General features: G+C 41.2%; 4 protein-coding genes across 13 annotated transcripts in view; 2 read left to right on the top strand and 2 right to left on the bottom strand.

Annotated features, from left to right (window-relative positions):
• Positions 1 to 2,816: 2,816 nt before the first annotated feature.
• GDF9 (growth differentiation factor 9) lies at positions 2,817 to 7,739 on the bottom strand. 6 transcript variants are annotated; one of them, XM_049872484.1, is made up of 3 exons: positions 7,372 to 7,739; positions 5,323 to 5,566; positions 2,817 to 4,185 (listed from the first exon to the last, which is right to left on the bottom strand). In XM_049872484.1, exons 2-3 carry the CDS (start codon positions 5,453 to 5,455, stop codon positions 3,221 to 3,223), a joined length of 1,098 nt encoding a protein of 365 aa, XP_049728441.1. In that variant the 5' UTR covers positions 5,456 to 5,566; positions 7,372 to 7,739; the 3' UTR covers positions 2,817 to 3,220. The 6 variants fall into 6 exon arrangements, with proteins under 6 accessions (XP_049728441.1, XP_049728450.1, XP_049728459.1 ...); XM_049872493.1 differs by having other exon boundaries at positions 7,519 to 7,739; XM_049872502.1 differs by having other exon boundaries at positions 5,323 to 5,654; positions 7,519 to 7,677.
• A 7-nt stretch (positions 7,740 to 7,746) lies between these two features.
• Positions 7,747 to 9,083, top strand: LOC126069305 (cytochrome b-c1 complex subunit 8). Of its 2 annotated transcripts, none has more exons than XM_049872533.1 (3): positions 7,747 to 7,840; positions 8,081 to 8,248; positions 8,883 to 9,083. In XM_049872533.1, the coding sequence occupies exons 2-3, from the start codon at positions 8,095 to 8,097 to the stop codon at positions 8,975 to 8,977; spliced, it is 249 nt and encodes an 82-aa protein (XP_049728490.1). In that variant the 5' UTR covers positions 7,747 to 7,840; positions 8,081 to 8,094; the 3' UTR covers positions 8,978 to 9,083. The 2 variants fall into 2 exon arrangements, with proteins under 2 accessions (XP_049728490.1, XP_049728492.1); XM_049872535.1 differs by having other exon boundaries at positions 7,814 to 7,886.
• Positions 9,084 to 13,968: 4,885 nt separating this feature from the next.
• LEAP2 (liver enriched antimicrobial peptide 2) lies at positions 13,969 to 14,788 on the top strand. The gene is made up of 3 exons (XM_049858376.1): positions 13,969 to 14,025; positions 14,201 to 14,340; positions 14,658 to 14,788. Exons 1-3 carry the CDS (start codon positions 13,969 to 13,971, stop codon positions 14,692 to 14,694), a joined length of 234 nt encoding a protein of 77 aa, XP_049714333.1. The 3' UTR covers positions 14,695 to 14,788.
• Positions 14,789 to 15,285: 497 nt separating this feature from the next.
• The window catches only part of AFF4 (ALF transcription elongation factor 4), a 98,174-nt gene continuing 85,858 nt past the window's right edge, over positions 15,286 to 27,601 (bottom strand). For all 4 annotated transcript variants that reach the window (XM_049872444.1, XM_049872435.1, XM_049872460.1 and 1 more), the window contains 5 exons: positions 27,445 to 27,516; positions 26,483 to 26,576; positions 25,603 to 25,646; positions 23,908 to 24,128; positions 15,286 to 21,313 (listed from right to left, as the gene is read on the bottom strand). In XM_049872444.1, coding sequence (XP_049728401.1) covers positions 21,186 to 21,313; positions 23,908 to 24,128; positions 25,603 to 25,646; positions 26,483 to 26,576; positions 27,445 to 27,516 — 559 coding nt within the window. In that variant the 3' untranslated portion in view covers positions 15,286 to 21,185. The remainder of the gene's footprint in view (positions 21,314 to 23,907; positions 24,129 to 25,602; positions 25,647 to 26,482; positions 26,577 to 27,444; positions 27,517 to 27,601) is intronic.

The following is a 27,601-nucleotide window of genomic DNA, read 5'->3' as shown; positions in this document are numbered from 1 at the left end:
TCGAAACTGAAGCCACTCCCAAAGTCCACCTCTCACCAAAGATTTAACAGGCCTGTAAGATGAACAATAACACATGTGAGGAATGTGCTTCTAGTTCATCAAGCACACAAGACCAAATGGGCAATACCGTCCCAAAAGCGAAGACAAGAAGGCAGGAAGGGACAGGAAAACTGGACGAATGGACACATGGAACCTAAGGTAGGAAAGGAAAGGGGGAGAGTGCTGACACATTGCGAAGATTGCAACCAATGTCACAAAACAATTTGTGTATAAATTTTTGAACAAAAAACTAATTTGCATTGTAAACTTTCACCTAAAACGTAATAAAATAAAAAACAAAACAAAAAACAACCCTTTGGATCACAACAGAGTATTGTCCAATATAGTGCTGGAAGATGAGTCCCCTAGATTGGAAAGTATTACACAATGACTGTAACAATGGACTCGAACATGACAATAATCATGAAGATTGTGCAGCACCAGGCAACGTTTCCTTATATCGTACATAGGGTCACCATGAGTCACAGTCATCTCAATGCCAACTAACAACAAGATGGCTATACTGAAAATAACAAATGTTACCAAGGATATGGATAAATTGGAACTCTCTTACGTTGCTGCTGAAGAGACTGTATAATGGTGCAGCCACTGTGGAAAACGGGTTGGTGGTTCCTCACAAAGTTGAACATAGATTATCATATGACCCAGCCACTCCACACCTAGGCATACAGCCAACAGAATTGAAAACTGGCACTCAAACACATGTACACGTATGTTCATAGCAGGACTACTCACAACAGCCGGAAGGTGGAAACAACCTAAATGTCCATTAACAGATAAATGGATAACAAAACGTGATAAATACATACGATGAAACATTATTCAGCTACAAAAAAGAACAAAGTACTGATACATGCTACAATGCAAATGAACCTCAAAAACAGTCTGCTATGTCAAAGAAGCTAGACACTAAAAGTCGTATATTTTGTGATTCCATTTACATGAAATGTCCTGAATTGGCAAATCTATAGATAGAGACAGAAGGGTGATTGTCAGGGGCTGGGGGAGACAGAAATGGGGGGTTGGGGGGATAACTGCTTAATGAGTGTGAGGTTCCTTTTGGGGTAATAAGATGGTTTTGGTATCACACAGAGGCGGTGCTTGCACAGAATTGTGAATGTACTGAATGCCACCGAACTGCACACTTTAAAATGGTTAATTTTACGTGATGTGAATTTTACTTCAGTTAAAAAAAATAACACTACTATACAAATAACATGTTTGAAGTAAATCAACTTTAGGACTTGCCTATGAGGATGACCAACTATTTCCCTGCTTCTAAATTCTGCCACTAATATTTAACTTCCATCAGAACCCTCCCTTTGTTTTCTTCCTTTTGAAACCTTCAAATTTCATCACATTTCATACTCAGCCACAGAACTAGGCCATGCAAAAAATAAACACATACAAAAACAAAAAAATTCCTCTGTTCTAGCCAAAAAATATAAATCAGTTTAGGGTACTGGGAAACTATGACAAATCCTTTTATATTTCACATGGCCCATTAAAAAAAGCCATATTTAAGGGAGGTTCGCTTTTTAAAAAAGTTCAGTTGTACTTTGCCACCATTACTCATGTCCTTTCCAGTCCAGAGAGTTTTCGCTCTTAAGAATGACAGAAAATTATACAAAACCTTTGGAACACCATTAATCTCTTAGAATTTCAGCCTCACTTGCAAAAGAGTTATGATCCCTTCAAATAACGCAGCAGGATGGCAGTTATTTAGAATCTAGGTCACTTAAAACTTCTCCCTTTGTCTCAGTTCCATGTCTGAAAACATTTTTGACAAGGAAAAATCACAAGCGGATAACAGCCTTTTTTGTATGTGTGGTTTGTAATGTGTGTGCAAGATAGTACAGGGAAAAGACTATTTACAAGGACAAAAAGTTTTTGCATCTAGGAGTTATTTTGGTTTGTGGATTAGGGTTTAAGAAACTGAAATGCCAAATCGCTACATTAGCCCTAGCTAACTTGCGCTCCCAGGGCTCTCAAGCTAGGAGGTGTATGAAAATTCATACACAAGACCTCATACCCAAACAAGGACTGCTTAGTAAGATACCCTAGTCACTACCAGCTTAGTTCAGTGGGAACAGTCCTAAAGCCACCTGGAAGGTTGGGATGGTGCGAAGGTATAGTCAGGGGCTGGAATAAGAAGCATGAGGGTCAGGATAAGACGAGTCCCTGGGCTCCTTCCCTCACTCTACCAAGTGACAACTGTCACTTCCCTTTATACTGTCTGAGAGGGTTAAAGGTGAAAAAAATCTGGGTGGGGTGGGGGGGCTGAAATTGGCCAAAAAAAGAAAAAAAAAAAAAGACTTTGTGGCTTCCTTCCACAGGGCCAGGGGTTTTAAATACATAAATGAGAAAGTATATTTAAAAAATCTTGAACAATACATTTTCTTGAAAAAATCTGCAAGGCAATCTCCTTTAAATAAATGGGACAAATCTTATATTGTTAATGTCACTCAATTGATATATATAAGCCAGCTAACGTGCGGAGTTAGTATACTGAGTATAAATCACACTAAGACAACAGAAATGGATTCTGCACATTGTTTAGTCCTAATGAATCTCACTTCATCAGGATTTAGGTAGAGAAGTCAGCTTCCCCTTCACTCTAAAAAGAGATCAAAAGTTGAGCTAAGGCCAGCTTTTAGGTATACTTTCTCTCTTCCTGATGATCCTTTTTAGAAGGCCAGTAAAAAAAAAAATTGTCTTTAATAAAAAACACGTTCACACAGAAAACTTATGCCATTGACAGGAATTTATTCTTCCATTAAATAAGAGTACAGCACTCTGAATCGTCTATTTAAAGCTGAAATTCCCTCCAAGATTTACACTAATTAACTTTTTATTACATCAAAAACAAGACTCCTATGAAAAGAAAAACTCACCCAACAGAAAAAGAACTTTTCAAGCTGTCCTAAATAATCACATTTCATTTAAATTTGGAAATAAAGTCTCAGTGAAAACAACTAAAGCTATCGTTTACAATGATATGCACCACAGAGTATGCTAATCTACAACGGCGTCCGCCTTACACATTACATTGCATTATTTGGAGATTTGACACATGAAGCTTTCTTCTGAAGGCACAGATAGGCATAGAGCCTTTACTTAGCTCAAAAAGGCTCAAGGTTTTAGTTTGGAGGACCATATGTTAACGACAGGTGCACTTGGTGGCTATCATGTCTTCATATACTTTATAAGCAATTGAGCCATCAGGCTCGATGGCCAAAACACTCAAGGGGCTATATTTGGCAGGTATACATGATGGCCTTGGCACAGAGGAATCCAGCTTCTCATAGATGATGTTCTGCACCATGGTGTGAACCGGGGAGCCATACCGATGCCCAACAGCCCTTGGACAGTCCCCTTTACAGTATCGAGGGTTGTATCTGCTCGGGGCCACAATCCAGTTGTCCCACTTCAGCTGACTAAAGCTAAGTCTGAAGTCATGGAGCTCACACTCATTTTGGGGAAACAGAAATTGCTTAAAGTATTCACTCAGATTGAAGGAAGCTGCAACCAAGGGATCCTTCAATTTAGAACTGGCAGTTTCCTGACCTCTCCGGTGACGGGAAGCTCTTCCACACTCAGCAGCCTCTTCTCCCATGGGATGTGTAGCCAGACCTGTCTTCTGGTCAGGACTCTGTGAAGGCCTCCTTTTGTAATGGAGAGAATACCACCTGTGATAAACCTGAGCACTCGTGTCATTCAGGTACAAGAGCAGTGATGGGGGTACCAGAAGAGGCATGTTAAATGGACTGTCCTTTGCTGAAGGATGTTGCAGCTGGTCCTTCTCACATGTAAAATTTACAGACATGTGAATACTTTGTTTCTTGGAAGCAACCAGAGGCTGAAGGAGAGTGGTCACATCAATCTCAATCCACTTGTGTTTCTTTCTAAATTCAAACTTTGAGTTAAAGGTAAATGAGTATGGAGCTCTAGGGACAGTCTTGCTGGAAGACTTTGGTTCCATTATCACCATGTTGCACATACATTTAACAGCAGAGGGAAAAGAAACTGAGTTGTTGAAAGTGTATAGAAAGACTGACTTGAGTAAGTGTTCGAGAGCAGGAACACTATCCAGGTTAAACAGCAGGTCCAGTGATGGAAGGATTCCTGAGGAGAAAAACAATCCACCAGTAGTGCTTGAATACAAATTGAACAAAACAGGAAGTCAAATCAAGTAATAAGTACTTCTTAATGAGCCTCCTCCCCTTTCTTTGCACTGCCCCCTACTTCCTCAAGATTCAAAAAAAGTGGGGAAGTTACCTAGAAAATGAATGTAATTGGTAATATAACTAATTTCCAGCAACTACAGCTGATATTTTATCACCAGAAAGTCAGAACAGCTTTGGTGGTGAATTTAAAAAGCATGGAATCATTAAGTTCTAAGGTTTCAGAGTCTTAATTTGCAGTAAACATAGAGGAAGCTAATAAGGAAAGTAATATTTACCTCTTGGAGAGCTTCTAGAGAGAAAAGCAGTTATTAGGCTTGTTCAGAAGACATTCTAAACCCTAGTGGATGAGGTCAATAAAGAAAACTTAATTGTCTACTTTAGGACACTTGAGGTTGAATCCAAAGGAAGATTCTAAAACCACTGCAATACAATAGGACTTCAAGGAAGGAACAAGGGTTTTAAACAGCCACAACTGACTTGGGTTAGAACAGTTCCCTTAAGTCATGAGCTAGTGAATATAGAATTTTTTTTTAAAGAACTGTATGTCTTCCTCTTTCTCTCTCTCTCACGCACACATACACAGGAGACACCAAGTTGCTGGGTTAAACTGAAGACCAACACTTTGTTCTTGTAGGGACCTACTGTTCCAAAACAGGGACTTAATCTATCCTCTCACGGAAAGCAGCAAACAATGGGAAATTTAGGCAAATTTCCAGGCCAGCAGCTTGGAAGAGTGGGAAGAATAAGCAAGCACAAGTCAAAATACCGAGTTCCCCGTTCTGATTTTGTGACCTTGGATGAGACACTAAACCTCTCCAGCAGCACTTTCCTCAGCCTTTAGAGCCATTAAGTCTCTACTAGCTCTAAAAGTCTACCATTTTAACCCACCTTGAACCATGAGGGCATTAGGAAGAAACAATTAGAACAAGTACCAGATTTGTTTGAATTCGGATATTGAGTACCATGTAAAATAGAATGCAATTCAAGGAGCAAGACCCAGCTCTGTTCTGTAGTTGAAATGTTGAAATTTTTATCATCTTCCCTCTACCCAGTTAACCAGTCTGCTCCTACACACCTGTCATCTGGTTGCCAAGAGTTTGCCTGTGCTGGGCACAGGGTGTGAGGAGCCGAATAGTGTTGTAGAGGTGATGTCTGTCGGATTTAGGGATCCCCTCCTTGGTAGCATATGCCTTATAGAGCCTCTTCATGTAGCGCAAAGCTCTGGAGTCTGGCTGCAGCCTTCGTGTCCCACCTTGCTCATCAGATGGAACATTGAAGGGAGAGGGAAGGAGGCCAGATCTGTCTCTTCCATCTTGAGACTGCAGCAAGGACCAAGGTTCAGCCTCAGGTTCCAGCTCAGCACCGGCTGCAATCTGAGCTTCTCCGTTAGAAGCCTGAGAACCAAAGCTAATAGAAAAACACAGCCAGGCAAAGCAACAAGACCAAAAGAGGAATTCACTAGCAACAGCCATGGCTTGGAAGAGCTAGCAGAGAACACATTTCCCCATAACAGTCCTCTTCCTAAAGGCCAGGAAGACCCTGGCTTGGTCTCTTAAATAAATTTTAGGTGTGTGGACTGGGTCGCTTCTGTAATTAGGCCTCAAGGATGCCTAGGTGAAGATAATTTTATCAACTCTATATTAAACAGCTGATAACAGCCTAGTTAGCCAATTTGTCCTCATTAGATACAGATTTATTTGGTTATTTGACTTTCCCTTTTTCCTGGCACCTACAAAAAACCTGTTATGGTTATACTAATGGACTAGTTATGTAGCCAAAAGGCTAAGAGAAATTTAGGACTACTCTTAAAATAAAGCCTCCCTTTTTTTTTTGAGCAAAATTAGGATTCTTAAAATATTCCTTAGGTGTTTGCTGAAACTTCCAGAGCATGCGGAAAAGCTAATTATTAGGGATGATACTCTGATCTGTTGATATGCAATTTATGGTACTGGGTTTACTTTTTCTCTCCATCCTAACCACCTCTCCTGTTTCCAGGTGCTTATAGTAAGTACAATGAAAGTAATCATTTACTGAATGTTGATTTGGAGGGTGAGAGAAAGTCACAACTGCACAGAAATTTCAGAGAGCAGAGAACTGCTAGATTTTGCTTAGTATAGAATGTGTATTGGTATTCCAACTGTACCTGCAATATGCTTACCAGAGAAGGACATCACCTTTAACCTTGACTCATTTTAAAAAATATCTTGATGTCCTTACTTTGGTCTGCACATCCATTCATACATATTTTGATTAAAAGGTTTAGAGATGTTTGCAGCTATAAAATGTTTTATTTTTGTGGGTACTTTCATCCTTAACTATCCTGAGTACTTATGTTCTTGCCTTGGTACTGAGACCAAGTTAGAGATTGTTTTAGACAAAAAAGGAAAAAGTGCACCATGAAAAACCAAAGTGAGGGGATATCCAGTGCCACCATAAAAGAGACTTATTTGCTGGAAGAAAGTCACCCCATACTCATAGTACAAGATACAAAACCAGTTTGTGCAGTACCTAGACTGATAAAACTGAAGTATGTTTGTAAAACATAAATTCGTTGCCTGTCAAGCCTCGTTTCAAGGTCTGTGACTGGTAAGCAGAGTTATAAAACACTCCCAAACTACTGAATAAGAGCTTGGTCCTAGATTATACATTTATGGCCAGCAACTCCATTAACAAAACATTTACTGACACTCTGAATCCAGTAGAAAAGCCAGTTGCCTGCAGAGGACAACAGCGTCCCTAAGTGTAATGCACCTTAGGGAAAACACAGGAACACCTCACACACAGAATTCCTCGCCTCTCACCCTCGGAGGTGGAATAGAGAATTGCGGTCAGCACAGCTTAAACCCCCCAAATCAAAGAAAGCATCTGGGGAGGACGCTGGCCGCTGTCTTCCTTCAGTCTAACAGCTGCCTTATCAATTTCTTGGCAATTATCTGATAATGTGGCAGAATTTGAGGAAACGTTTTTATTATAACTTGGGAAAAGTAACACTCTGCAGTTGGTTATAAGGCAGAGGTTACTAAAAGAAGCCCTAGATCCACGTTCCTGATTTGGGTACCGGAGTCACTGATGGTCTGAAAATAATTGAGCCTCTTTTTAGTTACTGGACAAAATTATATAAAACCTCGAATTTCGCCTCCTGCGGTGGCACCTCCTCCTGTCTCAGGAGCACTCTCCAGTTCCAAGGCCTCGCGGGCCCTAAGGGGCCGGTCAGAGAGGCCCTCGAGGTCGGCTGATCCCTTTCCCTTCACCAATTTGTCCCTCTCGGCACCTGGCCACTTCCTGCCTGCTGCTCCACAGAAAATCCGGGGCCTGAGAAGCGTCTTGATTGCCTCGGGAGGCTCCGCCCAGCACTCCAGTCAGCGCAATCCCTACGGTCCTCCACGGAGGCCGGCCTCCGGCACAGGCCCGCCCCTTCCCTGGGGCCCGCGGTCAGGGCATTTCTCTAGAGAACTGGGAATAACTGCGCCTCCCTTACGACAGCAGAAAAATGGTACTTCCCGGAAGTGACTTCACGGCCGCCAAGTGCGGCTTCCGAGCCTACCGGAAGTGACGGACGGAGGCCGGCGGGTCCTGCGACTGTGGAGGACGAGGTGACCCCGTTGCGGGAGTGGGGGGCGTGTCGGGGAGCGCCGCAAGGTCTTGGGGGCCCCTAGGGTGGTGGGAGCACTCAGCACCCGACCGGCCTGCAACTGCGGGCCGGGGGGCGCCTCCTGGGCTGGGAAAGATGAAGAGTGACCGGGCGTCGGGGAGGGCATCTCGGGCTGGGGACCCCGCGCCGGCTGTGGCGCGTCCCGGGATTGAGCCAAGCACCTGTCCACTCTGTCCTGCAGGCGCCGCCGAGACGATGGGCCGCGAGTTTGGGAACCTGGCGCGGGTGCGGCATGTGATCACCTACAGCTTGTCGCCCTTCGAACAGCGCGCCTTCCCTCACTACTTCACCAAGGGCATCCCCAACGCGCTGCGCCGTATTCGGGCGTCCATCCTGCGGGTCGCGCCCCGTGAGTGCCTTGGCCCGGGCGGGAGCAGAGGCGGGAGGCTGGACCCCATCCACAGTTTTCAGCGCTTGGCACCGGGCAGGCACCGTGTAACCTGCCGTAAACACGTTTTCTTGACTGTACGTGACGGCTAGGCACATCATCCTCTATCTTACAGATGAGTCACTGACAACTTAAGTGGCTGGCCCAAGGTCACCTGTGTGACTCCAGCGCCTCTCTCTGAGGTCACCTTGATTCCTTTCTTTCCTAGTCAGTGATGAAATGTTTTGTGTTAAATGTGAAGCGCATAGATAGTGGTGATGGTTGAACAACATTGTGAATATACTAAAAACCATCCAGCTTTACACTTTTAAGTGGTTAAAATAATGAATTTTGTGTCTTAATTAAAAAAAATTTAAATATGTAGCAGGGGATAGTCAATTTCTGGCTCGGGTAATAAATTTACCTTGGCAGACCCCCTTTTTTGGTCCTGTCTAAAATGGGTCTGTAATGTTATCTTTCTTGGTCATCCAGTTTAAAAGTGGCTTCTTGAAAACTAGACAGGAAGGCAGGGTTTGCTTTAAGTCACAAAAAAGGAACTGAGACCCTTGTGTCATATATGCTCACTGCTTACTCTCACTTGTGATTTTTTTTAAAGCATTTGTAGTGTTCTATTTTGTCTACACATGGGGGACCCAGGAGTTTGAAAAATCCAAGAGGAAAAATCCAGCCGACTATGAAAATGACAAGTGAGCAACTGTGACCTGCATGATGGTTTCCTGTCTCTGAAAGATCTTTCTCTGGGAGAGGAATCTGCGTTGTAGTGTCTTGGAAGACTTAATAAATTTCTTATGGGCTGCGTTGTTGTGATGTTGCATTTTTGTGAGCAGAGTGCTTGGTGTGAATGCTAGTATTCAAATTCATGAAGCTCCACTTCTCTAGCATGAGGCCTGACAATTTTGGCTAGTTTGGGGGCTTGGTGAAGAGGTAGGGTTTGCCCCTATTCTAGAATCTACAAGTGCCTGCCTGCCTCTTGCAGCTGGCCAGTTGTGGGTGGCACAGGCTGTGGGTATTGCTGGTTCCTGGCCCTCTGTCAATAACAATAAAATCTAGCAATATTGTGCTTACTATGTCAGGCACTCTTCTAAACCCTTTATACAAATTAACTCTTAGATCTCACAACAACCTTTGAAGCAAACACTCATTTTGTAGCTGAGGAAACAGGCACAGAGAGGTTAAGGAACCTGCCCAAAATTATAGTTAGTGAATGGCGTGGACTCTGGAACTAGAGTTTTGTGCTTTTAAATGCCATACTGTTTTACCTTTCCACCCAAGGCAGGCCTGACTTAGCTTGAGCAAAAGTCTACTATGAAAGGAGGAGATGAGGTAATCCCTTGGTCTCTACTTGGGAGCCCCAAATTTTTTTTAACCAACTGGAGCCTGTAAAGTCCAGGACTTCATAGAGAAAGTTTGCTAACCCCTGCTCTAGAGCCTTTGTAGTATCTTAGTATGAAAAGTACCCTTTTTTCTTTACTAAGATATAGTGAGGGAGTACAGTTGGCAGAGTTTGTTTTATGCTTCTGGGCCCCTGCTCCATTTGTAGAGACTTCCTCTTTTCTAAGGATATTTTCTGGTGATGTAATGCGGTACCTTATCGTGGTCTGGCTGACCTTCTGGCTCAGGCTGTGTCTTTCCTTACACTGATTGCTTTTGCCTTTTAAGGACCCAAATGAAATATCTTGAGATAAAACATTTGTAAAATATTTGTGTTGATTGTGAGGCAGAATAAGGGGGAAAGGCTGAGCCAGACAGACTTGGGCCCGTATCCTTAAACTGTTGCTTCCTCATCAATACAGGCAAGTAACCTCTGTTTTGGAGCCTTCGATTTCTTACCCAGAAAATAGATGTACAGTCACAGCATTGTGGTGATAATGAAATGAGTGATAGGTATCGGGCGTGGTGGTACAGGCTTAACAGGGCAGCTAGTGGATAAAAACTCTTGGCCTCACCAAACATGGTCCAGTTTTCCTGTTTGGTCTTTTGTCCAGATTCCAGAGCTTGATGCCTGATCTGCAATATATTTGGGTCAAAGACTCCTTTGAGAAGGGTAGTGAAATGGACTGTCAAAAGAACGAACAAATCTGTCTTGGAAGAAGTACAGCTCCAATGCTCCTTAGAAGTGAGGATGGTGAGACTTCATCTCACATACTTTGGACATGTTATAAGGACATTATGCTTGATAAGGTAGAGGGTCAGTGAAAAAGAGGAAGACCCTTGAGGTGGATTGACACAGTGGCTGCAACAATGGGCTCAAGCATAATGGTTGTGAGAATGGTGTAGGACTGGGCAGTTATTTCATTCTGTTGTACATGGGGTTGCTGTGAGTCGGAACCAACTCGATGGCAGCTAACAGTTCTTTGACAAGCTCAAAGAAACCCAACTAAGCCTTTCTCACCCCAGGCCAGGCACTGACTGTGTTGGTCTTAATCCAGGAGGGCCCTACTGAGAAGACCCTACAGGAGATGCTTTGATCAAGCTGAGCTGCCTATGGCTAAAATTGTTAAAGGGTGTTTTGGGCCTCTTACTATGGGGCTTCCCTCTCTGAGCTTGGTGACATGGATCTCACCTGTGTAACTGAGGCACTGAGGCAGTGAGGGTGTGGAATGTAGTGAGCTGTCACAGTGCCCTTGTACACAATATGGGATCTAGGATCATTTTAGGGACCATTCTAATCTGTAGAAATCCACAAAGGAGAAATTGACTAGAGGCTTTTAGGCGAGGATGAGAGACAGCTGCTGTGGGCCTTAAAGCCTGTATAACCCATCCACCTGGAGCCTCTAACTCTGGGTATGGCTCCTTCCCTGTGACGACATAACCACTTGCTCCATTTAGCCTTTTTTTTCCCAAGCAGATCTCCTGTCCCCCATCGTTGTGGGGACACTTTTATCTATGGACTGTAGAGTCTGGGGAAGAAAGCCCTCTCTTCAGCCTGTCAACATAATCCCCAAGATGTAGGCCTAGTGCAGGCCCAGAAGCTGGTGCCAGTTCAGCCAGGAAAAGAGCAATTACACTCTGACCTTTTGCTGAAATTTTACCTGGAAAAGTTCCTCCATTTCAAGAGTCTTTCATCTTTTAGTAGGCACCTCCTGCTCATGGACAGCAAAAAATTTCCAATTACCGCCACACCCTAATGATCTCTCCACCTGGAGTGTGTTTCAAACAGCTGCTCATGTATCTACATCCTCTTATTTCATCTTAGGCACTAAATTCCTAGGAGTTGTGTCCAAAGTTACCAAGCTCTTAGCTATCAAACCTGCTTCGGTCTCATTTTCTTCTTGTAAACTAACGTGAGCCCCCAAATGTCTGTGCCTGAGAGGTCTCAAAGATGTACTCCCAGAAGACTATAAAGCACAGAGAGGGGAAGGGCTGGCCTATGGTCAGTCACTCTGCCTAGACCCCAAGCTTCTGCCTTCCAGCCAAGCATTTTTTTCTTAAGGCTAAAGTTGTTAGACTTCTTAGGTCTTTCTGCTGGAGGAAGGAGAATGTAGCTCCGTGCTAATTCATTCAGCAAAATACTTTATTGCAGAGAGCCCATGAATTTTTTCCCCCCTTTTCAGGAGCAGACTTTCACATTCAACTCCCAGGGGTGTGGGATGGCTGTGGATAACTGCTGCCATTTAATTAAGCTGAAGGCTGCCTTGTTGCCACTTTGCTTTTAAAAAGTTTGATTTTTGCTCCATATTTAAATAAAACAACAGATAATTTAACAATTTAAATTAAAAAAAAAAAAGAGCTAGTGTAAATATATATGTTGAAATATTTCCCTAACAGTAGTTAATTATTCCACTGGTAGTAATTACCCAGTCTTTTCTTTTGTAGGGGCATGGCATGCAAGATAGGAGCAGGAGACAGTGTTGTTACAATTTTGTTCTTTTTCCCAATGGACAGGGGCCTGAGGCTCATAGGCTCTTCCCTTAACTGTGGTAGTATTATCTTTACAAATGAACACAAAAAGCTAGTTTGGTTTTGCTTGGAGTATAGAAGGCAGAAATGGAGGGTTAGGAGAAAGTACTTATCTTTGGCATGAGAAATTTCCAGAGCCCATTTGGCACCACATCACTCTAGGGTGGTTTAGCACTGGGTCCACAGACCCAACTGGCTCTAGGACATCAGGTTGTTCAGCTTTTTGCTTATCTAATCAGATGTGTTCTTACCCAATGTTCACTAGGTCACCACATAGCTCGTAGGTAAGCCCCTATCTGGTGTCACGGAGAATACAAACTCAGAGATTAAGGGAGGGTACAGAAAACTGGCCTTGTAACTTGTAGGTTAGGTGGGTTAGGCATAGCTCTGCTTTGCAATGTTCCCTAAGTGCAAACAGTAACTGTCCCTTCCTGGTCCTGAGAGGAATGGAACCAGGGTAGATAAGTGGAGTTACACCCTGCCCAATCTCAACTCTGAGGCTCTTTGGCAAGAGGCACCCTCTATTCCCTGGGCGGAAGGATTCGCGACCATCCTGTCCACCTTCAGCTGTGTTGCGTCTCTACTTTTCCTTGGGGTAAGGGAACAGGCAACTCATATCCAAATACCCAACTCCGAAGTTGAAAAGGGCCTCCAGAAGAGCCATCAGCCAAGTTTTCAGGGAGATGCCAGGTAGATGGGGAAAGAATCTTGTTGCAATTGTCTTGGTTAATCCCTCCATGTCATAGAAGACCTAGAGTCTTTTAAGTCTCCTTACCCAAAATTCACACCTTTGCCCCAAAATTTATTAAAGCTCCCGGGTCATTTAATGAATACTCATATAACCACTCATAGTTTGGTGACACATCTTCTTTTTTGGTTTAGAAATCTGTAGCAGTTCCCACTTAAGCTATTGCTCAAAGCTGTTGTTTTGGGTTTTGGAAATTTCCCAGCCCTGCGCCTGCTTCCCTGAACCTGCTGGCAAGAATGCTGTGCAGAAGGCCCCGGCAGGTACTGGGAGGAAAGCCCGTAACCCAAGGCTTGCAATGTGGTTTAATCACCACACAAGCGCTCCCACTGATTTAGAAGCTCCTGCCACTCCTCATTCACATGTGTTTAAAACAAAACAACTACAATCCACTGAATTCATCCATGGTTCCAAGAGCTTCCACGTTGGTCCTGATTGCTCTTCCCCTGGGAGAGATGGCAGGTGGGTCAGACACTAAATTTTCCACAGCTGAGTATTCATTCTACTAGGGAGATGGTCTGGAGCAGATACAGGATCTGGTGCACTGCAGACCTGGCTTGCCGAGCACCCTCCCACAGTAGGGAGATAAGGGATTTGTCCAATTCCCTGTACACAAGAGACCAGTTCTTTCCTAGATAAGGCTAAAAGGTTTCATATACTATTCCTGAAGACCTCATTATTAGAATTCTATTTTGATTCGAGTGATCTCACTATTTTAGAATCAAAATGTGGCCAGGTGCCTGGCCTCCCTCAATGGCTTCACATGGCTTTCAAAGGGAAGGACAGTGGTGACTTTTAGTAAAATGGATGAAAGGGTCCAAGCCAGCAATACAATCACTCGAAGTCCAGATGAGAGATCAGTAAATACATGTCTGAAAGACAGACCTTGAGCACATTCTTCTGGTAGACATTAACTTATTAAATCAATCCTGATTGCAAATATAAACTTTGCCCTCATCTGGCAACCACTGGAGAGAATTTCAACCTATAAAAAGGAAGCAGGGACTGACCCTGGCTCCTACATCCTCCTGTCAAGATGTGGCCCCTCAGGCTCTTTGCAGTGCTCATGACCTGCCTCCTGCTGTTAGGCCAGGTAAGGATGTGTGTGTTATGTGTGGGGTGGTGTTGGTAAAGGAACTGTAGTGGAACCTGGGAGACTTAGTCATGAAGAATGGTTCCTCTGCAGCACCCTGGGGGTGATCATTCTTCTAGGGTGTACAGCAAGTGTCAACTCTTCCATACCTGAGGCACATTTCTTTGCCCTACAGGTAGATGGTTCCCCAATACCAGAACTGAGCTCAGCAAAGAGAAGGCTGAGGCGAATGACCCCATTTTGGAGAGGAGTGTCCCTTAGGCCTATTGGAGCCTCCTGTCGGGATGAATCTGAATGTATCACAAGGCTATGCAGGTAACTCCTTAAGCCTGGGAGAGGGCTGGGCCACAGAGCCCTGGGAAGCTGGGCAAGGGAGAAGTCAGGAATCACACAGGCCAAGGGATAAAGCTAGTTGGGAGGGGTGCCTGAGGTGAGGTGGGGCTGCGAGCTCCCTGGAGGAAGAGAATCTCTCATGAGCTAAGAACAAGTCTACACAGGTACCATCAAAGAGGGTGACTTTCCTTTCTTCTGTGTTCCTGAGACTGGACCAATTATGCAGAAGAAAATGCAGCAGAGGCCACCTTGGGCACTGCTAGACCCATCTTAAAAACTACCTTTTTGTTTTCCTCTAGAAAAAGACGCTGTTCCCTAAGCGTGGCCCAGGAATGAAGTACATACTAGGGAGAGAGAGGACAGCACTCACCTACAACAATGCTCCGTTCTATGGAATATTGATTAACTGCATTTTGGCTGGAGACACCTAAGTGAAGCCATCTTGTATTTTTAATATTTAAAGACAGATGTGTGCTTTAACAAGTCTCCGTTTCTTCTTAGAATTTTGGTAGGTGGATAAGCATGACTGAGATTTTCAACTTAGAGTTTATTTTTTTATGAATACTATTAAATGTCTCCAGTTGAAATTTTGGCAGTCTGGAACTCAAACTTCTGAGGGGAGGGTGGGTTTGCTTCTGTGTACTATAGGAAAAAACATCATTGTCTAATAATGATGTGTTAACTTCTCAATCTGGAAAGTGTGAAGGAGAGAGTTTATGCATTTTCAAGAAATACAGAGCACAGTGGCAGGTTAAAGGCAGAAGTTTAGGCAGTAGCTATGCAATCAGCTTAATAACCTGTGGGCCTGGTCCCAACCCTTTAACTCCACGTAAGGAACTCTCAAGTGAGGTGTAGAAGATGGGGATTTTGGCATTTGCCATCTAATGATGGGCCCAGTCTATGACTCTTTGAACATAAGCCAGAACAGGAAGAAAAATCTAGTTTAATAAAATAATAAAAGCCCAAGCCACCATGAACACAAAAAGGGTTTGAGATTTGTTGGAGCAGGATGAATTATGATCTATGCACAAGGGCTCATGGTCAGCAAGTTCAGAATTTGTCATCGGAAAGTAAGATCTGGGCTGCAGGACCAGAAGAGTAACATGGGGCCCTAAACACAGAACAGAAATTACATGGAAGGGGCAAAGTAGGAGTTGAAGAAGTGTAAAGAGCACAGTGTTTATAAACTTTAATACAGAAAATCTATTTGATATTTATTAAACTTAGTTTCTCCAGCTATGGTTTGGCATTATACAAAGCATCTTAATGACACAGTAGAGTTAAAAAGATCTTTACAAATTGAAATGTGATACCCTTGTCTCCAAGTATTTTAATTGCCATAAATTTGTTTAAAAATACACATTAAACGCATGTTTGACACTCTAAACTTTCTATAATCTCAATACCACAAAATACATATAATATACTATACAGATGTGGAAAAATCTAGTTAGTATATAATACTTTGCTCACCATTAACAGCTTTATAATGTGAAATGCACACACTGACTTAGAAATTCTAGCTTTTGAGCCCCAAAGTACCTCTGAAATTTTAATGTATTGCAACAAATAAAAATCACAGTATATAATTGAAATTTTGGTTGAAAATGTCAGATGCCTAAATACTTTAGATAGAAGAAATGTAAAACAAAGATCTGGACCATGTACAAGCAAAGGCATCCTATCAGTCACCAACAGTACCTTTCTGCAGAATTAACAAGGCTTTTAGTGTATAAGTGGCATTACCTCCTCTCCAAAACCCTCCCCAAATATCAAACCATTATTTACCAAATAATCTTAATTTCAAATAAAAGGACTTTTAATAAATATATAAGTATTTCCATCCTCCATGTACAAAATTTCTCAAAATCATTCAAAACGGAGACTAGATAGAAATTTTCCTAACTGTGCTTACCAACCCACCTGGTCCCCAAAGGTGGTGCCTTTTCAGGCACTGCCACCAATGAAGCCAGCTCTGTTGGTGAGCCCCACCCCACCTACCCCACCCCCAGTACTGTTGAATGCTCACGTCAATGATTTGCCAGGTGTGTGCATAAAGTTGTAAGATGGGGACACTTCTTGAACAGCAACGACAAACTCAACAGTATGGATAATCATGGCATTGATTTGAAAGGCAGCATTTCCAAATAGATATTTTCCAGAAAGAACAACAGCAGGTAAGAAATTCCAATGGTTAAAAGCTGAAAAGAAACCAAACCCACATGGAAACAATTAAGAGGTCAAAACAGAGTATTACTAGAATTTCTGGGTGGGAGCTTTTCCATGCGCATTTAAAGGCCCCCCTCTTGTGTGTGTGTGTGTGTGTTTTTGCTTGCTTATCTTGAAGAATGGCAATTTATGCTTAGCTGAGCAATAGTGGCAAGGAGAGGTCATGCTGATATTCCTGAAAGTCAGCTGTGTTACCTGATGACTACTCAGGCTGCTATTCTACGATGTGTAAACATCTATATGACTTGGTTTAAGTAACACTAATGCCTCGATATTCTTTGACCAAATTCCATGAAAAGAGAGAGACAGATTTAGACAGTCTTTCCATTCCCTTTTCTGGAGACAAGAAGGTTTTTTTTTTTTAACGAACCATCGGGTTCATTTAAATAAGGGCTTAATAAGACCACCTTTACCAACTCTGAACTTACTTCGTGTCACCTGCTAGCTTGGTTCTAAGGTCTAGAGGTCTAAACTGAACTTCTCCATTGGTTGAACACATTAAAGAAATGCTCACAATCATGGCCAGTTTGACCCCTTGTCACTACATATTCCAAGTCATTCAAAAGTGAGCGTTAGTTATTTCTTCTATTTATTTTACTGAATAGCAACCTTAGCTTTGCAATATTACTTATTATTGGGGAAAAATCTGCCTCTCCAACACAATGATACATGAAGCTGAAATAAAATTTGTGTTCCACATAATTAGGAAATATGAGTTATAGGAGTGTATGAGGATTTGAAATGCTTTGCTCCCCATGTTACTTTTGTTTTTCAAACAAACAATCTGCCTGAAGCAGTCGTCCTAGTAGATGTCTCCGGGAACGAGAGGCAAGCTCCTATAATTCAAAACACATAACGAAGCCATTTTGTTCAACTGGAAAATTAACATCCTTTCCACCCTGTAAGAGCCCTATAGTACTACAGAAGGACTCAAATATATTTTAAAAGTTAATTTACTACAAATCATAGTAATTAAGCTTTAACAATCTAAAGGAATACACATTGCACCCTTGAAAATTAATATTCAAGGTGTCAACAAGAAAGTGTCTTAGATCAATTTAATAAATAATGTGGAAATAGTTGCACTAAGCTAAAATACTAAACACACACATTTTTGACAAACTAATTTCATGTTTTCATACATACATACATATATATAAAGTGTGTATGTGTACATAATTTTAAAATCCAAAGTTGCATACCCTCACATCTAGAAGAGTACACAGCGTACCCCCTCCTCGACACAACTAGGCATCACGGATTGCAGCGACCACTGGCTGCTCTGAAATGCCATGGAGTGCTTGGTCTCCAGAGCCAGAACTTCCATTTATAACAGGCATCTTTTCTAGCTCTTGCTTCACAATGCAAGCTCATTCATTAAAAGTTAAGTTTCCCAAAGTTTCTGTCATTAAAAACAAAATGATGTTGTCTGATCTAGTCTGATTAAACCTTTCTTTAATGAAAACAAACAACAATTTAAAAAAACAACAATGAATTTAATAAAGCTACAAATGTGTCATTCAAAGTGCAGCCCAGATACCTACGGATCCATCAGTGCGAGAGCTCCCCAGAGGCACAAGCTTTTACATCGGGGAATTAAATCAGTGCTGGTCAACCTTCTCCAGTCTTCAGCAGCTACAGCTGTGAATTTATCTGAACATACCAGTGCTCATTACTTACAAAGTCACTCCTTGGCTACTTGCACAGAAAAAAGTGGCACTGAGGCAAGAAATGGGCTGGGTGCTCCCCAGCCAGGCTAGAGCCTTGGCTGGGCTGTGAAAGCTTGAATTGCCTGGAGGGAAGGGCTCCCTGCAGCCCAGCCCAGGCTAACAAGACTACCACGTGACAACTTCATCCACCGCAATCTGTGTGCGTTGGTTGCCTGTAAAGAGTCCACTGTTGTAGGCTGATGTCTCCTGGCATACAAGTGTGGTTTTAAAGAGCAGTCAACAGAGTAATTTTTAAAATAGTTGCTATTTCTATAATTAACTGTATATTAAGTACAAGTCTCAGACTAAGTAAGTTGTTAGCTACTTGTCGATTTCAGTTTTAAATGATTAGAAAACACTGAAGACACCTACTTAGGAGGGAGGAATGGTTGCCTGTACAGGAGTCCGAAGCATGTGCTGGAACAGATGGTAACACAGACAGACATTTGAGAAGATGGACCTGAAGGAGAGGGTGTGGTGTTGCCAAAGACTACGGCACTGAAAATTTATTTATTTAGGATAACATTTTGATCCACTGCCCATTATCACTTCGTGGGGAAAATCCTCCAGTGTGAAAAGCTCGAAAAACTCATTCTCCAAGAATTAACACAGTTTTAAAAAGAAAGTATCTTCGAGCAGCACCATAAAACATGCAGGAAACTCTGCTTTAACAAGCTATCAGTGTCGTCCTAAGGAATCCTCCTGCTGCCTCCAGGACACACAAGAAACTAGAACACACTGGAACTCAGAGGCGCCCCACTGGCTGTGGTTGCTGAAAGTCTAGAAGCCTGGATGATGCTTTTTTCATTTCTAAGACATCACTGCAAATTGAGGAATCAGGGTCAGAGAAATCAGAGGAGGACAAGACACTACTACTTGATTAATAGTGACAAGGTTTTTACTAAATAACTATCATGTCCTCTTAAAGAAAACTCCCTAAAACAATAAGACTAAATTAGAAAGGCATCAGAGATAATTTCTCCAAGGGAAAAAGGATAAATTCAACATAATTTGTAGATCTTAATTCTTCAATGATATGTAAAAAACAACTTGAGGTACAAAACAGTTAAGAATCTCTACAAATATGAAGCCACTGGACGACTAAGTCATTTCCCAAAGTGTTAGCTTTTCTGAAAGAATTAATCTTTATATGACTCTAAAGGAAGATTTAAAAGAAAACAGAATTTAACATGATTACTGCAGAAGACCAACCATGTATGGCTGGGCAACGTGCTCCTAGTGTAAAGCTTCTTCTGTAAACAGTCCACAGAGTCTTCATCTAAAGGTAAGATTTAAGGCACACCAGACATGATAGTGGCACTAAAAACAAAGTATAGGGGGCATGTTTCTCACCTCTGACTCCTATAGGCATCTTGCAGGCAAAGGTACTTTAATATACAACTCTTTCAGAGCTGGCTTCTTAAACTCTACCCCTGTTTCCTTCCCCTTCCTGAGAGCTTACATCATACAAGTTAGATACTTTCCTAGTGTGACTTTTCTGCTCCCATCAGAAACATACACCATTCATAAAACCAAACCAAATCCGTTGCTGTCGAGTCAATTCTGATTCATCGTGCCCCTACAGGACGGAGTAGAACTACCCCATAGGGTTTCCAAGGAGTGGCTGGTAGATTTGAACTGCTGACCTTTTGGTTAGCAGCTGAGCTCTTAACTACTGTTCGACCAGGGCTCCTACATCATTCCTGGGGGCTCTCATAATACAAAGGGAGTAAATATAAGATAGCTTTGAAGGAGAAATTCACCATCTCTACATCAGGCATCAGAACTGTTAAGCTGTAGAGCAAAAGCACACACACAAAAGCTCCAGCCTATTCCTACATCAGTCACTGCATGCTCATGTCAGAGTGAAACATCTAGTATGGGAAAAAACAAAAACAGTAAGAATTCTGAAATGAGATTTTAACCTTCAAACATTACCAATTAAAGAGATTTAGGCAGCAAGCCTTGGGAGTTGGATCACCCTTCTTTCGACAGTAACTCACTCTGTTTCAACAAGTGTCAAAAATGATTAGCAACAAAAAAGAACATATGCTTTTAATGAAATCCTAAAGTTCAAGATTGTCCCTTTATGAAACCGTTCGCATGATGTACTTCTCTGAGAAAGCTTGCCTGCCCTCTTCTGTAATGCATTCAACGCAGGTTACAGTCACCTTGTGATTGCTTTAGTGTTATTAACACATGTTCACAGTTCCTGAAATAACGCAAACCAAATGAGACACATTTCATCTTTCATCCACATAGAGTGCCATCTTCTCATATGTAAGTGATTTTTCATGTGGAGACTACCTTAATACTAAATATGAATTCAATAAAATTGTAATTAAGATTTGAAATAATATCAGGTAGTAGGTGTGGAAAGAATATGTCCATATTTAAGATGAACCAACTCTTACTCTTTTGTAAGAGCTTCCACAAAAACACACTATTAGGTAACAAAGCTCGCAAAGCATATAAATAAAAATGTCTACATTACATGTATGCTAAATGTTCAACCAAGTAAATTTATAGGTAGAAATAACTAAACTTTAAAGTAGCCCTAACCTGGGAACTAAAAAAAACTAAAATAAATAGAATTTCAATTGATTAGTTATGAATTACAACTGGAATTTCAATCTTATTACAGAAAAATGAAACCATCTTATCAATGTGCTGCAGATTTAAAAGTATTTAAATAATTTTTCATACTCAGAACATTAAAAGGATCAACTGACATGATAGCTTGGGGTTATAAACAACACCACATGAACCAGGGAGGAGAAAACCATTCCTCATTCTTAGTGTCGACTAGGTGGCGTGTTATGGCAGTTTTCCTTCGTGATGTGACACAGTGTTGTGGAGAAAATCAGAGGCAACGAGAATGTGTTCAGTTCAAGATATTAACTTGGCATCCTGGCGAAGCCAGTGCAGTCCCTGCCGGGTGTAACGAACTAGGTCTGTCATGATGCTTGCATTAAAGATGAGAGGGCCCATTACTTTATCCAGTTCAGCAAAGAATTCTAGAAAACCAAAAACATTCATTAAATGACACATATCCTTTTGAATCACCGCTTTAAAATCTTCAGTCTAGACTGTAAAATAGCATTCACACGAAGTCAAAAAACACTTCCTCACCCTCTAAAATGGTTACTGTTCATATTTTAGAACCAGCCATCCCATAGTCTCTCAAGTTATTTTTTTCCCCACGTCACACAACATTTTAAACAGAATGTAAGGTCAGGAATTAAGTATTATACATACATGCAGTAAGCATTATTAAAACGGAGACCTAGTGCTCCAATGTACTACGTATCTGACTACTTAAAACATTCTCTGTGTACTGTTTTTGTGCAAGAATCAAGTGATATTAAAAGAGGATGTATTTTGCATGCTTCCCCATAAGAGCTCCTATGATGTTAGATGCTTACGACAGCCTGTATCCAACCTTTCTGCTGAAATCGTATGATATTCACCATTAATAAATTAAAACCCATGTTTCTAGACAGTAGTTTAAAATTTTGAGGGATGGAAATAGAAGGATTCTTTCTGCGTGAACAAATACAGGCTGGTGTGCTCATAAGGGAGGTGTAGACGGGAGGAGGGACAATAGTACCCTAAGAGTGGATCACAATGCAATTTAGAGAGAAAACAGCCAGATGTAGGAACCAGAGAGTAAGAAAAGGGTTTTTAAAAGTGCAGAAAACTCTCAAGATAAAGATCTCAGCCTATTCAAACAAGGCAAGAAGTAACTAAACAGTTGAGAAGGTACGTCTTTATAGAATTAGCTAATAAATGCAAAAGGAATGTCAGAACAGAAAATTCTCTAACATCAATGACATGGCCAAATAAAGCTGGAGAGGGGAAGGAAGGATTGTTACCGTATAAAATATGCTTGAGACTTATCAATGAAATGCAATGTGTAGACCTGCTTGGATCCTGTTTAAACAAATCCAACTGCTAAAAAATGGTGCATGTGAGACAACAGGGGAACGTGATGGTAGAGCACGGATAGATGACATAAAGGAGTTATTGTTAATACCGGTAGCTGTGAAAAAGGCACGGTGGTTGTGTTTTCGAACAGCGCTTACCACGTAAGGATGTATACCAAAGTATTTTCAGGGGAAATGTCACAATATCTGGTATTTGCTTTAATTGAAGTATCTGTGCGTGTACGCGTGTGTCTGCCTAAGTATATGAAACACATGAGACAAGATGGTCAAAGTCTTGGGTTGTTCAAGGTGAGTGCAAGGCACAGGGGTCATTATACTATTCTCTTCCCTTCTGTCAGTGTTTGAAAATTACCATAACAGAAAAGTTAAAAAAGAAAGGGAACTGGCAACAGGGAGATGAGTGGAGAGTACGGTGAGTAAGAGGAATGCCAGCTCTAATATCTCCTGATCAACACTGACATTTTTAAAAACATCAGGAAAAAATCACATTTTAAAAAAATACAACTTTATGTTCAATGTTGTGGTTCCTCTTACCTTTCTTTCATCACTACTCCCTCTTTAGGGACAAGAATCTTTCATTTTAACCTAATTATCTGTTTGTACTATAAAGTATTTAAAGGAACTCTGTGACAAAAGGGCACTTGGTTGATTGATCAGTGTTTCTCCAAAAAAGATTGACCTGAATGGATGCCACGTATACATACTTGTTAATAACATCACTAAAATAGGACTGTATTTATACAGTACTCTTCCTTAAGGAGCCTTGGGGGCGCAAACAGGAAAGTGCTGGACTGCTAACCAAAAGGTTGGCAGTTTGAACCCACCCAGCAACTAAGCAGCAGAAAGATTACAGCCAGGAATACCTCATGAGGTCGCTATGAGTTGGAACTGACTTGACAGCCCCTGCCTGACAACAAAGCCACTGTCATCGAGTTGATTCTGACTCATTGCAACCCTACAGGACACAGGAGAATTGCCTCACAGGGCTTCCCAGGAGTGGTTGGTGGATTCGAACTGCCAACCTTTTGGTTAGCAGCTGAGCTCTCAAACCATTGCACCACCAGGGCTCACCTGACAGCTCCTTTAAAATCTTTAAATACTTTAAAATTTTCTATGTCCTCAGTTTGGAAAATAATAAACTTAAGGTGCAAAGCCTCAAATGACCTAATTTCAAGGAATGTTAAGAAATCTATTCATGTTATCACCTCTTTTATCCAATAAGTTTCTTCCTTGTTACCTAACTACCCAGTATGTACACATTTTCTTACATATTAAACATCTCAGATGTACAAAATGTCTGGATATAATCCTAAACCTTCAGCCAAACTACTGTTAACATCCTAGATTAGACATATTAAAACATATGTTCTAATCCAGGATAGTATGAGCTTCATTTAATGTGCCAGAAAAGGAGGTATATTTGTTTTAGACCAAGAACTATTTTCAGTTTTGTTTGTGTGTCACCAGCATCATGAAAGGTTTTTTTTTTTTTTAAACAAATTTCAGTTTCATTCAGTATGACTGCTAAGCTATGGTTATTAACAGACTGATTATCACTGACTCTAAATAACAAACTACAGACCAGATGGTTATTTAATTAGATTATCAAAGTTCCTTTTAACAATTCCATTCCTTAGTCAACGTTTTTCCAGAGTCCAACCTACCTTTTTGCTCTTTGGAAAGCTGTTCCGCTTGGTCCCAAATTTCAGTGGCATAGAGGAAGTTGGATGTAACCTGAACATAGCTGGCTGCCATCTGGTGGATCCTCTGTGGGATGGTCACTGAAGAGCCACTAGCTGAAGCACTACTGGCTCCAGAAGAGTAATTTCCTGAATTGCCTGGTGACAGTTTTGGAGAAACAGGGGAAGGCATCCCAACAGCTTTGCTACACACAGAGAAACAGGAAGCTTGTTCATATGGATATGGTGAACGTTATGAAATCAAAGTACTACTCACTCTTCTTACATGAAGGCTTTTAAATTTTAAAGATTATTTTAAACTAGAATGGCTTCCAGAGGAGTATATTTTTTTCTAAATAAGTACTCACCTTACTAAAGGCTATTGTGAATGATGATATAATCTAGGCCCTTTGTTTTAACGAACAGCAACAGATCAAGAGGAGGAAAATAACTGAAGTCACACACCTTGTTAGAGCAGTTCAAAGACTTAGAAACCAGATCTCCTCACTCCCAGTACAACACATTTTCTATCTATTCAAGGCATACAATTACATATTTTTCAAATTTTGTTGTAGGAGGCTGGATGGAGTAAACAATTAACCCAAAAATTTGTGATGGTAAATGGAAACATTTTAATATAGAGCTCCAACATCTCTGGCCATCTCCTAGTTTAACCAAATTATTCAAAGTTGACAAAGAGGTACAGCTCTTTCAATCAACTACAATCACCTCAGTTCTTCCTTCCAATTAAATATTTCTTACCCAAACCCAGTGCCATCGAGTTGATTTCGACTCATAGCAATCCTATAAGGTAGGGTAGAACTGCCCTTTAAGGTTTCCAGGGCTATAAATCTTTACAGAAGGAGACCACCACATCTTTCTCCTGGGGAGTAGCTGGTGAGTTTGAACCGCCGACCTTCTGGTTAGTAGCCGAACACTTAACCACTGCGTAACTGGGGCTGCTTAAATGTTTCTTAGAAAACAAATATGTTGAAATCTGACAGATTCATTTCAGGAATACTAAAATTTGCAAAAATGCCTAAGAGCACGATCACATACTAAGAAAAGGAAAATCGAATGGAAGTTGGGAAAAAAGCTCTTAAGAATATTTATATCTGTACTCTTCCAGCATTATAAATTTGGTTGTGAAAATACATAAAACGTCAAAGACAGAATGTCACATAAACATAATAACTGAACAGATAAAATTAGCAAAATAACAAAGTTTCATGGTGTTTGTCTCCTTTTGAGTGTGGGTGGGATGGGGGTGATGTGGGGATGGAGGATAAGCTACAACCATGCCACTGTCACTGAATTCTCACGGTGCCGAGACCTGCATAAAAATAATCCTGTGGTAATAAATCCCAAGTAATATGGAAGTCAGGCTGTAAAAAGAGTTGAGGTACTCTTGTAGAAAACTCAGATTTCTGCAGGTGAAATATCCCAGCTCTCATCTTCCTAAGATTGTATTCATTTTATACTTTCAATTTATAAAAAAATAAAGAAGGAAGAAAATGATCTCTTCTAGGATAGATAACATAAAAATACTTATAGGAGAAATGGATTTAATTAAAAAAACTAATCATCTTTCTATTTTTGGAAATTGTACCCTATCCATTTCATTTTTACATTATAAATAAATGTCACAAATGGTATTTTACAGAATAAAGTTTTACCTACCTTCCCAAGCCAGGTGATGGAGCTTGAGAATTATTGTAAGAATTCTGTGGGGAAAAAAAAAAAAAAAAAACTTAGTAATTAGAAACAAAAAACTACTTATGAACTACTAAACATATTTCAAAGCATTGAACCAGAACTGATCTCAAGAAGCTTTATAAATTTAAGAGAACAAAATGTGTGTGTGTGTGTGGGGCGGGGGGAGTATGTGTGTGAAAATGCGCAGAAGGAAGTTATTTAGCAGAGACCTGGGGTGTTCTGGAAGACTTCACAGAAGGGGCAGGGAAGAATGAGTAACCCTCAGATGGCTAAACAGGCATAGGGAGGTGAGCCATACTATGTACAAAGGATGCAGAAAACAGAATGTAAGTGACTTGTACCATTTGGCTATGGCAGAGATTTAGACAAAGAACAAGATTGGGACCTTGAGGGCTTTGCAGGCCAAGGTAAGGGGCTCGGACTTGACACTGCAGGTAATGGTAAGCTACAGAAAGGTTCCAAGTCATGATCAGAGCAGGACTTTAGGAAGATATATGTGTGCTGTCATGAAAAAATATAGGAAACAAAGATAACAGTGTAAAGAAGGATGGTAGTAAAAACAAAAGATCATTTTTAAATTATAAGTTAGTTTTCATAATAAAAACAGGTTATATCTACTGAAATTTTACTAAGAGCTGCTGTGTAAGGGTCTATAGGTTCTACGATGGGATATATATGCATTTACCATGGGTTTAAAAACTTTTCCAAGGACCTCAAATTTATTTGAAAGTTTCCAAGTAATAGCTCCTCTCCTGCTGTGGGTATGAGGGCACTTGCGGGGTGGGATGGGGGCTTTACAAGTTTTGTCTCCTAGGAAATGGACCCTCCTCTTTTGCACATTTACCTTCAGATGCTCCGTCAGTGTCTTTGAGTACTTCAGAGCATTTTCCTTCTTCAGTTTGAATAGCCTCAGGTACAGCAAAGACTGGCATCGTAGGCTAAAAAAAAATTCAAACTCGTCAGTGAGTCGACTCCAACTCATAGCGACCCTACAGGAAAGAGTAGAACTGCCCCACAGGGTTTCCAAGGAGCAGATGGTGCATTCAAACCGCCGACCTTTTGGTTAGCAGTCAAGCTCTTAACCACTATGCCATCATAGGCTAGCCAATGGGGAAAAAGGGCAGCTTATTTACCAGGACGTTAGACTTTGGCCACATCTACACAGGCAACCTTTGCCATCGTGTAAGAATACAGGGCAGACTCTTGTGCGCAGATCTTGACACAAAGTCAACAATGCTCACCCTTAGGCCAAAACCAAAAGATGTGTCTTATTGTGGTACACACCTTACGGTGGGGAAGATGGCTAAGAGATCTGGGACTACTAAATCAAAACTCATTGCCATTAAGTCAGTTCTGACTCATAGTGACCCTATAGGACACAGTAGAGCTGTTACACCCACCATACTATGGGCAAAACAAGAATGGTGCAACTCCAGGTCTGCCAGGACATTTAGTTTTCAAATTTGCTTGTATTATCTGCTGCTCCCTAAGGAAAGGTATATATACAAATGGACAGAGAGAGAACCGAGAGAAAAGCCCAGAAAAGTGATCACATGAGACGTGTGGGTTCTAATACTGACTCCACACCAAGGCTTTCCTCAAGAGGGCAATATATCAGAGTCTGACAATAATAAGTAAAATCTTTCAGTAGGAATTTTGAGTCATTTCTTGCTTCACCCATCAAGAATGGATTTATGACAGGGTTGTAGGGTTGATTCAAGGATAACTGTCAGGAGAGAATACAGAGCAGAATTTATTATGGAATAGCCTGTCATCTAACAGTGGCTAGAACAGAAGCACACTTACCAAAGTATTGTGAGTCTTTTATCTGCAGCTGTAGCATCTGGCGCCAAGTAATTCTTTAACTTCATAGTGTATCTGTGAGTTAAAATGACAAGCAGAATACAATACTTCATCTTGATCTTACGACTTCCTTTGTACTCAGAATTTAGAATCAAACCTT

Source organism: Elephas maximus, chromosome 2 (assembly GCF_024166365.1).
Source record: "Elephas maximus indicus isolate mEleMax1 chromosome 2, mEleMax1 primary haplotype, whole genome shotgun sequence".
NCBI classification, from domain to species: Eukaryota; Metazoa; Chordata; class Mammalia; order Proboscidea; family Elephantidae; genus Elephas; species Elephas maximus.
This window is presented reverse-complemented; position numbering and strand designations above follow the sequence as displayed.